This window comes from Misgurnus anguillicaudatus, chromosome 6, assembly GCF_027580225.2.
Source record: "Misgurnus anguillicaudatus chromosome 6, ASM2758022v2, whole genome shotgun sequence".
Lineage (NCBI taxonomy): Eukaryota > Metazoa > Chordata > Actinopteri > Cypriniformes > Cobitidae > Misgurnus > Misgurnus anguillicaudatus.
In genome coordinates this window covers 17,657,923-17,672,471 of record NC_073342.2, presented here as the reverse complement: position 1 = coordinate 17,672,471, position 14,549 = coordinate 17,657,923, and the positions used below count along the sequence as shown (strand labels likewise).

The 14,549-nt window shown below is 39.5% G+C and overlaps 1 protein-coding gene across 1 annotated transcript in view; it reads right to left on the bottom strand.

Moving 5' to 3' along the window:
- The window catches only part of spon1b (spondin 1b), an 80,079-nt gene extending 65,860 nt beyond the window's left edge, over nt 1-14,219 (bottom strand). Inside the window, exons 1-3 of the mRNA XM_055193121.2 lie at nt 13,639-14,219; nt 12,772-12,878; nt 3,778-3,911 (exon numbers count right to left, since the gene is read on the bottom strand). Of these exons, the coding sequence (XP_055049096.2) occupies nt 3,778-3,911; nt 12,772-12,878; nt 13,639-13,861 (464 nt within the window). The 5' untranslated portion in view covers nt 13,862-14,219. The remainder of the gene's footprint in view (nt 1-3,777; nt 3,912-12,771; nt 12,879-13,638) is intronic.
- Nucleotides 14,220-14,549: the final 330 nt, after the last annotated feature.

Here is a 14,549-nt window from a genome sequence, read left to right as displayed (position 1 = left end):
CATGATAATGCTCATCCAACTTTTGTTAAAAGCATGCTTTTAAGGACATTTATCAGCATAATCATATGCAAAAAACCCATGCGACTTTTATAAAAGGAAACGAGAATCGTTTCAATTAACATAAGTGTACACATTATTCAGTTCAGGGCTGGTAAGCCTTACCGAACATCGGTAAAACTTGTTTAAACAGTTTGCCTTTGAATATAAAGCCTAAAAGAAACATTCACATGTTATTAAAACATCTTTTAGGAAAAAGGAAAATGTATTTGCGAGATTCTTGAAACCACCACAACCCCATTCCCAGATGGAGCACCCAACCAGATCAATTTATCCCGGGTGCAAAGCATGTGGAATACCAATGGTACGCCTTGGTTCTCCATCCCACTGTAATCATCTATTGTTTCTGTCAGTGCAATGATATATATGTCAGAGCTGTCCATAATGCCGGGTCCTCCTGAGACTTGGGTTTGTGCTGTATGGCAGGCTTACAAGAGAAAATGGTGCTGGTCTTATCAAAATAAGGGAATGTAAGAAAACAGAGGTTGTCAGAAATATGTCTGCAACATTTAAATTCCAAATATGTTTAGCTTAAATGGATAGTTCGGCCAAAAATGATATTAAACCCATGATTTACTCACCCCCAAGCTGTCCGAGATGCATATGTCTATTGTTTTTCAGACACATTTTCGGTAAATTAGTAAATGTTTTCGATCTTTCAGTTAATCAAATGTAAAGTTACGAGGTCCACTTCCTTCATGTTTTGTGTATTGCACTGATCCGTCTCACCTGGACTCTCATTGACTCATTACGCCAATACACCACACCTGTCATTTTGTTAATTGTCTTTGTATTTATATGCCTTTGTTCTGTCACACCGGTTGCCGGATTATTGTCATTGATACCCTGTCTTTTTCCTGTGTTAATGTTCCTGAGTTTCTGTATTCACCATGTCAGCCCTCGTGTTTTTGTTATTAAATGTTATTGATTTGGAACCTTGCGTTTGCGTCCTGTCCTTACAACCCTGTCGTGACAGAATAATCCGGCCAAACTGGACGCAGCAGGTTCACGGAGGGCGGCTCCCCCAGGAGTTTCGTTGAGGGGGAATAGTGACATCGGGGTTCATTCCCCATCAGCCCCGATGTCTCTTGGGGACCACCGTGAGCGATCGCTCGCTCCTGCGGGCCTGCGGAAGGAGGATCGGCCCAGGCGGTCCCCCAACGGTTGAGTCGTCGTCGACGGTCCCTCGGAGGACCACCATCCTGCTCGCAGGGGGATCCGGAACGGACCACGCCCGATCATTTCCCCGGGGTGGCTACCGAGCGAGGGTCTCCGTTTCCGCGAGGGGATGGGAGATGATTTCCGGGGGCATCTGATCGTCGACGATTCCCAGGAGGGGGTAATTCGTCTGCCTCGGTTCTCGGAGCGATCGTTCCGGTTCTCCTGGCGCAGTCCGGCCAATCGTCCTGTTGGTCTCATCCCAGCGGCTGCCGGCTTCGCCAGGGTCCCCAAGCCCTCCACCCCTCCCTTGGACTCTCGCTCCCAGACTTTGTTTTTGTTTTGTGTTTATGTGACTGTCTGGTAGCCACTAGTAGAGGGAGGGGTTATGTCACGGCTAGTCCGTGACATGTTTTGTGTATTGCACTGATCCGTCTCACCTGGACTCTCATTGACTCATTACGCCAATACACCACACCTGTCATTTGTTTAATTGTCTTTGTATTTATATGCCTTTGTTCTGTCACACTGGTTGCCGGATTATTGTCATTGATACCCTGTCTGTTTCCTGTGTTAATGTTCCTGAGTTTCTGTATTCACCATGTCAGCCCTCGTGTTTTTGTTATTAAATGTTATTTATTTGGAACCTTGCGTTTGCGTCCTGTCCTTACAACCCTGTCGTGACAGCCTTGGTTTATCATCGTGGAGCCATTTGGATTTCTTTTGTGAAGGATGGATGCACATTTTTTGGACTTGAAGGACGTGGACCCTGTAACTTTACATTTGATTAACTGAAAGATCTAAAATAACTAAAAATGTGTTCGTCTGAAAAATTATGGACATATGCATCTCGGACAGCTTGGGAGTGAGAAAATCGTGGATTTAATATCATTTTTGGCCGAACTATCCATTTAAACATGATTGATGATTTGTAGTTCGCCCAGGCTTTTAGAAGCACACAGAGTTGTGACAAAAAGGTGAGGTTTTGATGTTGTCCTTCAAAGCCCATAACAAAGTTTTCCTTGAAAAGTGGACAACAAATAGTGACGTTTCAAGAGTTTTCAAAGTTCACTTGGTCATTATGGAATTGATAATGTTAACCAAAGACTTTAACGGCGTTTATTTTCCCAATGCAGGCCTGAACATCTTATCTCCTCTCCACAGCTGGATGCCAAAAAAGAATCAAAAGCAACAAAATCCAGTTTTAAAATAAAGTTTCTTTCAATCCCAGGTCTTCTTGACATTTCTCTAGAAACGCACTGGAGGGATTCCAGAAGTAATTGCACTTTTATTTGATTTTCATTAGACCCCATTGCCAGTTTTGTTTTGGAGCCTGGGGGTTGGCAATAGGCCCAGTGCTACGAGGTGCAATGTCTCCACGGTCTTGACACACTAACGCAGAGTAACAGCGTGTACTGCACTATTGGCACAGCAGATGTTTCTCAGCGCTACTTTTTTGGGAAAAAATATTGAAAAAACAGGAATAAATTAAAGGTTATGATTATATTTGCTTGACAGTATAATACAGCTGCCCCCCCCCAAAAAAAGTCAACATTTTACTTTAAATGTATTTATTTAACCTTAATTTTACCAGGAAAGTCGCATTTAGATTAAGAACAATCTCTTCTTTAAAGGGAGTCCTGGCCAAGACAGCCGTACCAAAGCATCTCATTATTTTAAAATCTTAACTATAGCAGCAGATGCACCAGATAAAATACTGACTACCCTGTTTGAACTCTACATTGTCACTTTTCAAGTAAAGCAATCTGTTTGTTCAAACAGTCATTACAAACCAGAGTTGTGCGCAGCGTGAACAAAGCCCAAATGATATTGTGAGAATGCTTTGAAAAAAGGCAAACGAAATAGAAAAATCTGTGTATACAGGTATGTACAGTATTACATTGTACTGTGCTGGAGGGCCCGAGAGAGACTTCAGATGTCTTCAGTGCATCAAAGGCACCTAAAGTTGTTTATGACCTCAAAAAGAGTGGGAGAAAAGACATAAAGATACGAAGCATACAAAAGCATGAGGGGGTGGTGTGGGAACATTGATACTGCAACACTGACGAATAATGCATATTTTTGTATTCAGCCGAATACCACTATTGTGTTCCTCTGTGGAGAAGTGAAAGACCCACAAGTGGGTGGAATAAATAAAACCTTTAAAAAATAATTCACCCGAACATGACCGCTCCGTCATCGTTTACTAACCCTAATGTTGTTCTAAACCCACATGACCTTCTTTCTTCGCCGGAGCGCCAAGGCAAATGTTTGAATATTACAGAAGGTTTGTTACAGAAAGTTATTATAATGGCTTTTATTAAAACTACTATGTGCTTTTTAAAAATATTAGACCTTAGTGGGCAAAAAAAAAAGTTTTTTTAGAAATATATCTTTTGTGTTCTGCTAAAAAAGAAAGCAATGGGTTTGGAATAACATGTTGGTGAGTAATGATGCTAGATTAATTTTATTTATTTTGTAATCCATCAGCACAAACCCCCTGATTCTCATCTGTGAGAATTTCCTGTTATTAAAGACAAAAGTAATACAGCAATAACTCACTTGAGGGTGACACAGCCGCTACCCGAAGGTGGCGCCGTCCAGAACACCTGTATCCTTGTGCGTCTCCTGGGAATACTCTCAGTGACGGCCGGAGGGCAGTTGGTCATGAACTGCGTATCGCTTTCATCTATGATCTGTGGAACGTAAATGGCGATTAGATACGGTATAAACTTAACCCCTTAACTGGCACAAATCCCTTTTGAGTGTGGGGGGGTGAAACTGTGATGTACACTTTCAAATTAATATAACAAATGGTCTAGAAGCCTAATCTTGGTCTTGTTTTAAAGAAGACAGTTGTTTATTTTATTTTTTTTAAGGTTTTTGGGGGGGTTATTTTGCCTTTATTTGATAGACAGTGATTAAGAGACAACAGGAAAGCACAGGCTGGAGATGGGGTATGGGATCAGCAAAGGACCCCGAGCCGGGATTCGAAACTTGGGTCGCCGGAAGTGCGTCTACACCATATGTTGGAGCACTGTCCACTACACCATCGCCTCTGACTAAAGAAGACAATTTAAGGTTTTTCACAGAAAATAATATATAAAAAATTGTTATAGCAGTTTAAATTTATTTTAATCAATAAAAATAATGCAATAACATTATTTTTTATAAATAAAATTATAAAAATGTAAATATTTCACAAAAGTAATAATGTAAACACGAAGCCATAAATCACAAAGAAAGTGGTTTGTGTCACCTTTTTAGTGGTTTTACCAACAACGACCACTAGATGTCAACAGTTTGATACATACTCTTGTCATCAATTAATAAATTACTGTCACTACATTAAACCAAAAAGGTTTTAAAATATGAAAACTACATTCTTAGAGGTTTCCAATGTAGACAAAGCTTATCAACATTTTTGAAGATTTAAACTAGGATATATGAATATTTAAAATTAATATGCATTCCTATGGGGGGAGGTCATGTTACAAAAAAATGTCATTACATTATTTCTATCATCAGATGACCTTGACACATAAAAACTACATTCTAAGAGCTTTCCAGTGATATACAGTTCGATTTTTTTAGGTTTAGAGGAGGGTTTTAGTGTTATAAATATGTAAAAACAAATTGGGTCCACCTGTGCCGTGTGACATTTTAGAAACTGACTCTCACAACATCATAATTTCCCCAAAATAGTGATGAAATATGAAAACTACACCCTTATTCCTTTCCAATGATATATAGTTTGTCAAGATTGTTTAGGTTTAAAATAGGGTATTAGTGTTACAAATATATAATAACAATGTGGGCCCACCTGTATATCCGTGGCATTTTAGAAAATGGCTCTCACTTTGTCATTCCTTTACCAAAATGGTGATAATAAAGAAAACTAAACACTTAGAGCTTTCAAACAATGTATAGTTTGCCATGATTGGATAAGAATTTACATGCAAAACACTGAAGTAAACGTAGGCGTCCCGCTGGCGGGACAGTGACTCTTTTATAAATGAATCAATTACTCTCCCTACATAATTTATTTTATAAAACACTGTTGAAATGTGTATTCTAGAGGCTTAGACCTTTCCAATGATACAGTTCGTCGTGATAGATACAAAATTTACATGCAAAATATTGAAGTAAAATCAGGTGTCCCACTCAAGGGACGGTGCCAGTTAAGTTAACACTAAATATGTCTAGTTTAAAACAGTATTTCATTTAGACATCGAATGTGACTGCTTGAAATCACATGACATATTACACAGAGTAAAAATGTGCTCAACAGAATCAGAGCCTTTTATTAAAACATGCAAACATTTTTTGATATATGCTGATTTATTGATAATAATGATAACAAACTGATATGGGACACATTAAATTACAATAGGCACTCTTTCTTTTTAATGAAATTTAATTAAAGGATCATCAAGCTAATTTATCCCCAGACACAGCTTTATTTGAACGCTTTGGAGCATGTACTGTAACACGGCAAGCTGGGATGTTAAGGACCGAACAAAAAATCTGTGTAACAAAAAAGTTCGAAAATTGATGATGAAGTATGATTTTGTGTCCTGTGAAAACCAAATAGCTGCCAAATGTCCACTGAAGAGTAAAATCTATGCATGTGGTACATTAAGTTCTCTCTCTCTCTCTCTCTCTCTCTCTCTCTCTCTCTCTCTCTCTCTATTTCGACTTCCAGTCCTCTACACACACAGACTCGTGTAAACCTCCATCTGCACACAATATCCTCTGGTTTATGTCCTTCATGTCTGCAAAAAAGTCAGAAATGCACTTTTGGCATCTAAAACAACCTTGTTTCTTTCCTCGGTCAAAAAAACACAGTGAACCGGAAACTTTTAAATTGATATGAACACTGGGCTAAACTTAGAAAAGACATGCTGTAGGACTTTGCGTGTTTATTTTAAAAGCGGCGATGTGGGCTGCCGGGTGCATTGTTTTCTGGGTATAAAGGGTTCTAAGTAGCTGTCTCGAAAATGCTGTGAACCAGATGGAGAAGAGAAGGAAACAAGACGAGAGGAAAGTTTGCTTTATTCGTGGCTCTCAGCAAGGCTGTGTGGCCCCGTTCCCGAGGGACAGCGAAAGCAGATTTCTGTTTACTGTTTTAAACTCGCTCTCTTTCAGTCTCTCTCTCACATACACAAACAAACTGGCCTAAGTGAATAAGCATGCCTCATCACGGAACTGAGGAAGGTTTTATCATCATGGGAATCCGTGGAGAGATTCTGCAAAATAAATGGCGAGATGTCGGGATGTTTATTTCAACCACGCTGGTTTGGCCCAGGAGTTGTTTGTCAAATCGTGCTTGAACAAATAGCGCAACAGCTTTGCATATGAACTGTCGCAATGACGGATGAATATGAATATAGATGCAAGCTGAAAACAACTCTAAACTGGATTGCGTCTGCAAAACAATATGGCCTTTTGTCTTTCTGTGTTTTACATGTATATATCCGAGAATGAACAAGAGATATTAGCAAAAAATCTATTTCAGACTCCTTACTTGGCATAAGGAAGATCAAAGCTAGTTGTCACTATATTTACTATAGTAAATATTTCTCAGGGTAGGTTTGTTTTTAAAAGTCAATATCTAATGGATGTAGGCACAGCCATTCAAGTCTTGCAGTATAGATGGTTTCATCGGACACACGTGCGGTGACGCGATACGCGTCTGGTCCGAACTTTACTTCTGGTTTCAGTTTTTTTTAATGGTCTGACTAGTTGCTAAACTGAACTCTTGAAAAAATACCTCGTCAAAAATACAACCCTATATCACGACATTGCGTGACCACTTCACGCATGGACCAGCGCGACAATGCCACGCTTTGCCGCGTTTGAGTGTGTGCATGTCACGCTTTCTGTTTGTGTCGCTGTCACGTATTGGTTACTCAACTTTTTTGTCCTATTTTCAAACCAATGTCGCTTCGGTGTAGGGCCAGATTTGGTGCTTGTGTTATATGTCACTTTAAGTATTTGTCACTTTAAGTATTGGTTTATAAAATAAAAAGATACAATACTTATTCTTTTATATTTTCTAAACTTTAACCAATTGTCACCTGACGTTGGGGTTTGATTTTGTTTAGGTAAGGGTGTCATTTTATGTAAATCTAACCCTAAACCGAAGCGACAATGGCAAGAAACTAGGACAAAAAAGCCGAGCAACCAACACGTGACAGCGACACAAACAGAAAGCGTGACACGCACACGCCCAAACGCGGCAAAGCGTGACATTGTCACGCTGGTCCATGCGTGAAATAGTCATGCAATTTCGTGATACTGGGTTGCAAAAATAACAAATGTTTTGGTTTCCTAGGTAATCTACGTGTTGTTTATTTTGCTTGTTATATAAATAAACTACGTTTAAAGTACTTTGTTGTTATTTATTCTTAGCAGAGTTTACCGGAAGTTACGTGAGGACCACGAAAGCCGCTTGTTTATGTTGTTACTGCTGAAAGCGTCTATAGTACAAACAAAAAAGTTAAACACACAATGACCTTTTGTGACAACATGGCCCAGAGTCATGCTGTCATACTATATGGGGAACGTTGTCAAAACAAACACTGGCTTTTTAGCAAAATTAAACAAAATATTTACAGTAAAACACATGGGACAACTTGCCCCGGGTATCAAATTTTTATCAGCCCAGTCACACAAAATTACGTAGCTATAGTCACGCAATTTTTTGTTACTTAACAGCTTTTTCCTATTCTATTCTCTTACCATTTTCGCTTCGGTTTAGGGTTAGATGGTGTTTGCATTAGGATGTTACTTTAAGAATTGGTTTATACTATTTTTCAGATTTATTTTTTTATATTTTCTAAATTTTAAACCATTATCACCTGGCATTAAGGTTGGAGTTGGGTTTGGGTAAGGATGTCATTTTATGTAAATCTAACCCTAAACCAAAGCGAAAATGGTAAGAAAATAGAACAAAACAGTTGAGTAACTAATCCGTGACAATGACACATAAACAGAAATTCGTGATACGCTCACGAAAAAATGCGGAAATTCGTGACAGTATCACTAAAAAGAATAAAAAAATTGCGTGACTATAGGTACATCATTTTTTGAGACTGGGTAGACTTTAATACAGGGTTTTCCGCAGCACATTTCAGTTAAGGCGGCCCGCCTAAGCTTGGAAACCCTACCGCCTTAACTAAGTTGTCAAAAAAATAAAATAAATAAGTCGCTCCACAAAAGGCCGTCAAGTGCATCTCGGAGAATAGCGTACGTACATCACACCGCGAGCTGGGACGCGCGCCACACAGCCGAAATAAGAAAGACGTGGTCCGGACCGTCACTGTCTGAAGGATAACTAGCCAGTTGATAAAACATCTGGGAGAATAGCGTGGACGCGCTTCACATCGTGAGCGTGCACGCGCTCCACACAGCCGAAATGAGATAAGACATGGTCCTTCATGTCTGGAGGATAGGCAGTTGATAAAACACGTGTCAGTGAGAACTGGACTTTGTGTAAACCTGTTATTGTATTAGTCTGTAGTTCTTGCCATTTTAAAGTAAGTTAGTTGGTGATTTTGTTGTTTGAGCAACCTGCTAGCTAGGTTGCACGTGCCAGTTGATTAGATATAATTGTTGCTCACTTTATTTATGTGCATTATTTACATGCTACAGTAGTTACACTTCTTTAAGATAATGTAATTAATAGTGGGAAATGATCAGTTTTTGCGCTATCTATCATCGTTTGCCTGACGTACTACAACATCTGCTTTAGTTTTGTGTTTATTAACCCTTTAGTTTCATTTCACCACGTAACTATTCCCGTTAGAGGTAAAAACATTTAATTAATTATTAATCTAGTATGTGTTCATTTTTGTCATAGTTTCTTCAAAACTAAGTTTTTTAAATAAAAATATTTAAATTTTCATTGCCACGCCCTCGGCCCAATGGATTCCAATGGAAGCTCTGCGTTTTTCAAATAAGCCAGCAGCTAGCGGATTTCTTCCACGCTGAAAATCGCTGAGCGTCGAGAGTTGAAAAATGTTCAACTTTTGATGAAAAGCTCCGCTCGTCAATGTCAGTTCTCACGCAGCCGTCCAATCACAGTGGAGGAGGAGCTAGACAAGTATCACAGTAACCAACCGTCTCACAGCTGACGTATCAGAGCAACCAAAGTGCTTAGCTGAAGAAAGCTGGCACTCAGCTGAAAAAACAGCTGGCGTTGTCCAGGCGTTTCAGCCGCGTTTAAAAGTTTTGTTGTGTCCAGCCCCTTAAAGTATACCGAGATAAACCTCCCAGTGCGATACTAACTAGCCCCGGTCTTATCAACAGTATAGTCTGATCTATTCTGTTAAAGTAAATATGAGAAAAACATCACAATGCTGCTATAAACAGCATAATGTGTGTCATATCTGAAGATAAAGCAAGTCACACTACTTTCAATAGAAAAACTTCCACACACCACCAATCATTTTTAACAAACAAAATTCCATTACAGTGGAAACTCTGGAAATGGGTCAAGCACTTTGCTAAGCTTGTTCTCATAAAAACAGATTCAGATGTTGAAATTTGTCACCACACTACAGTGGACGTGTAATGTTTATCTCATAACCTTACACGTCACACATCTGTCCTCCTCAATATAAAAAGTATAAACGTAAAAACAAAACCCTTCCTGTTCTTGTCTTTTTTTTGTTGCCTTGCTGTGTTTTTCATTTTGCCTTTCATTCAACTTAAACTGTCAAGACAAGAAAATTCCCAGTTAAAGACCTCGACAGAGGACGATGTCAGCTAACATCCGGCAGGCAAACCGAAAGAACACACAGCGGTAAGGAGCGTCGAGCGGCAAGCGCAGCTAATGAGATCTGGGGGGAGAGATGCCCGCGCTAACAGCCTTTCTGCTTCAGTCTAGCCAGCACTGCGGTTTGATGTGGAGAGCACTAAATGATAGGGCTCCTGTCTTTCTCAAAGGACATGACAGTGAGTTGGTCAGTGCATTACCAATGAGGAGCAGTGTGTCTGAGAGATTTAACCACTATAGAGTGAGTCTTTGGTGGCATTATAAAGTATTTTTATTGAGCATTGCAACTTTAACACAAATTATGGCTTGAATATGACACCTAGACATTTTAAATCAATTCTCTGATGTAAATATTCTCTTAATAAGCAACCACTCTTGCCAAACATATCTGAAATCTATATTTGTCAGGCATAATTTTCTGCAGCCAAGCAATCTCTTAGAAAGCAATTATTAAAGATAATTGACATAATTTTGTTCGATGTGTGCCATACAATGGGGTCCAAAAGTCTGAGACCGCATTGAAGTTTTTTAAACAAAAGGCCACAGAAAAGTTATGATAAGAGATTCGGCACAATTTTGATTGAATTTGTGACCATGATAACATCTTTGGGACCGGGGTCAGATAGCTTTAGCCGCTTTTCCCTCACTGTGCCAAACTGTTCTTGCTGTGTTATGTAAAATAACAAAACAAAATGTATTTTTGTATCACAGAAAATTTCTGTAATTTATTGTGCACGTTATTTTACGGTATTTTTTACAGTTTTTTTATGAATTGTTTTTTACACACTGTCAGCACCGATTCAGCACGCATGCAGCACGCATGCAAGGAATTTCAGTCCGAGAATGGTTTGTAATTGTCCCGTGCTGAACCAGGCTCAAGTGGAAAAATAACTGTAACCGTTCCTTACCGTTTGGAAAAATCACTACTTTTCCAGAGTTATCAAAGCACACAAGATGCTTTATGATATGTTCTCAAATAATTCTACTACAACATGGATTAACGGGATCTAATACAAATTTGTGGAGACCATGCCAGTTCGAGCCATCAAAGCAAATACACTGTAAAAATTTTCTGTAGAAATTACAGTATTTCTGGGTATTACTGGCAACTAGCTGCCAGTAACTTACTGTAGCTTTTACATGTATGTTAATTACTAGCAACAGTTTGTTCAAAGTTAAATAAACATGAAACATTTTCAGTCTTTATCTTCTACAGTAAGTTACTGACAACCAGCTGCATAATTACAGCAAATTTTTTGGAAAAATATATCTAATAACTTAAAGGGACACACTGAAAATATGCTCATTTTCCAGCTCCCCTACAGATAAACGTTTGATTTTTACCATTTTGGAATCCATTCAGCCGATTTCTGGGTCTGGCGGTAGCATTTTTTGCATAGCTAAGCATAATCCATTGAACCTGATTAGACCATTAGCATCACGCTCAAAAATAACTAAAGAGTTTCGATAAGGACTTTGCTGGCGTAACATGGCTGCAGCAGGTACAATGATATTACGCAGCGCCTGAAAATTGTCCCTTTGGTAACTTTAAATAGCCAGTGACTATTTTTGGGCACTGTGTAATATCATGCACCTCCTGCAGCCATGTTACGCCAGCAAAGTCCTTGATTATTACGCCAGAATGAGAGTATAGTTCCTAACCATATCGGCCTAGAAAATAAAATAAAAATATTTTTTCGTCGGTCTTAGTACACGATGTAACTACAAAAGAGTCAAGTTTTAAATAGGAAAAATATCAGAACTCTTCGGTTATTTTTGAGCGCAATGCTAATGGTCTAATCCGATTCAATGGATTATGCTATATGCTAAAAGTGGTACCGCCAGACCGGCTGAATGGATTCCAAAACATTAAAAATCAAATGCTTCTGTCTAAGGGAGCTGGAAAAAGAGCATATTTTCAAAAAAAGTGGAGTGTCCGTTTAATGTTATGGGGTAGTTTCCCAGACAGGGTTTAAATTAATCCAGGACTAGGCCTTAGTTAAATTGGGATATTTAAATCATTTTTACCTTACAAAAACATTACTGGTGTGCATCTTGAGATAAAACAGTGACACTGATATATGTTAAGATATGTCAGTGCAAAATGATTTTAAATTAAGGCAGCTCAAACATGCATTTAATTCTGGGACTACGCTTAAGCCTTGCTTGAGAAACCGCCCCTTATTATATTAGCTTCTTACTCTGTTATTGAAACACATTAAACAAAGCATGTTCACTAGTAGTCTCTCACATTATGACCTTACTTTACAGTGGTTATTGCTATTTTTAAAAGGCATCGGTTTAATCTGATTATAAACTCAAGCCTGCGTGTCTAGAGAAATAGAAAGATCGACCCTGTGTTATTTTCAAGCCTGAACTTTCACCTGTGCTTCAAACTCACTAGTCCCAGTATTTATTTTGGCGTTTTTAACCTCCTTATTTAGAGGACAGAAGAGGCAACCACGAAAGTGGGTGAGAGCTGAGAGAGAGAAAGTGGATCGAGACATGACCCACACCAGATTCGAACCCAGTTCCCATGTTGCACTGGCGCGTATGTATGTCAAATGCATGCGCGCTGCTTTCTGCGCCACGGTTCCGACCTGTTCTCTGTCTCCAAGGCTAGCTCTGAAAATGTACCATGTCTTAAAATGAACACGAAGACACAATGCAGACCAGACTAAACCGCAAATCATTCCTGCAGAGACTGCAATTAGTCTGTCTTCTTTGACTGCCACAGTTCAGGGCAGTTATATCGGGTCACTGCAATCTCTCACCTTGAAATTGCCGGCATAATCATCAGGAGTGACCCCCTCCCTTCCTTCTTTCAGCGCGATGAGGGTAAATCCACGAAAGTAAGATGGGCTGGACGCATGCAAACTCACTGAAAAGAAAAAAAAACAGAAAAGACAAAATGGGTCAGAGATACCAGAAATGAGTTTAACGGTAGGTCAGATCTCAGTGTGCAAGGGCAAGTTGCAAACTGCTCGTACACTTGGCATGTAAGTTTGACGCCGTGGGTGTGCTTTTCACACGAAGAAGTAATATGCATGTACAAACATGCTGGACAAACTTATAAAAAGGCATCTAATGCATGATAAAGGCCATTTACAGTACAATATATTAGTGTTTCTCAACCAGGCGGCCGAGACCCACCCTCAAGATAACTTAAAATTATTTTAAATATAACAAAACAAACTTTAAAATAAGATTAAACAACAAAAAAAGTTTAGTCATTTATTATTGTTTGGTATTTCATGACTACATTCTTCTAGTTATCAAATTTTGCTGTGGACAAATAGGGGGCATTAAGTCACTCCTCAAAAAGGCTGAGATCCACTGACTTGCATGAATCCAATGGCATTGAATTTCAGGTTATGTTTGAAATTGCAGTGACGGGAAAATTATTGTGCAAACATCCAAATATAGTCTGTAGGCAACTTACCAGATTTCAGCACTGCAAAACAGTCGACCAGTTCTGTCATAATACCGTCCAACAAACTTTTGTTTACTAGGCTACTAATATTTAGCATATAACATTTACATTATTAAATAAATGTCATATGCTATGTATTATGTACAGTATTGGCTACATTATACATTTACATTATAAAGGATATACTTTAATATTTAGGCTTTCTGACCTCTGTAAGTGCTCCCCGGTTGATAAGTTTCCGGATCTCCTTCAACTCTGAGGCGAAACCCGCTCTGCGTGTCTCTGCGCGCGCCGCGCGTCTGCGTCCGTAAGATCCTACAGAAACCGTCCGACCTGGAGCGTCTCTCCGCGGTCTCCCTCTTGAACGCATCCGTGCGCGGGCAAACCACATTCAAGAAGATGAACAGCGCGAGCAGCGCGTCTTTATCCATCACACCAATTCTCAAAACGCAAGTTTGCGATCTTAATACCAGCAGTCAAAGAACTGAAAAAGACGATCAGAACCAACAGGACATCCGATGCTGTGTGAATCCACCGAACTTGTCTACTTCCATTTAGAGAATAAAACACAGCAAATGCGCCGTATCCATGTCAACCGAGCGGTTCTGTAATGTGGAGATCGCGGATAGTCCCGTGCCCGCGGACACTCAGATGTTGACTTTACTCACACTGTGAAATACCGACACGGTCTCCGTGATAACCGAGCGCAGACTTACATACAACAGATTCAGCCCGCAGACTTTAAACAAATTGTAGACTGACATTCACGCTCAGAGGGGAGATGAGAGAGAGAGAGAGAGAGAGAGAGAGAGAGAGGGAGAGAGAGAGAGAGAGAGAGAGAGAGAGTGAGAGAGAGAGAGAGAGAGAGAGAGTGACGATGTTTGAACAGCCGCGAGCTGCAGCAGCAGGCGGGGGTCGCGCGCTCTAAAGAAACATGATTTGAGGGAACTCCGCCTGTTATTTGTTTGCTTCTGCACGGAAAATATTTCACTTTTATTTATTTTATAAACATGTTTTGGAAGTAAATTAGCATTTTTTGGCTGGTTAAACACCCTTTAAAAAACATATTTTGCTTTTAAAAAATACATAGGCCAATGATACTCAAGATTTAAGTAGCCT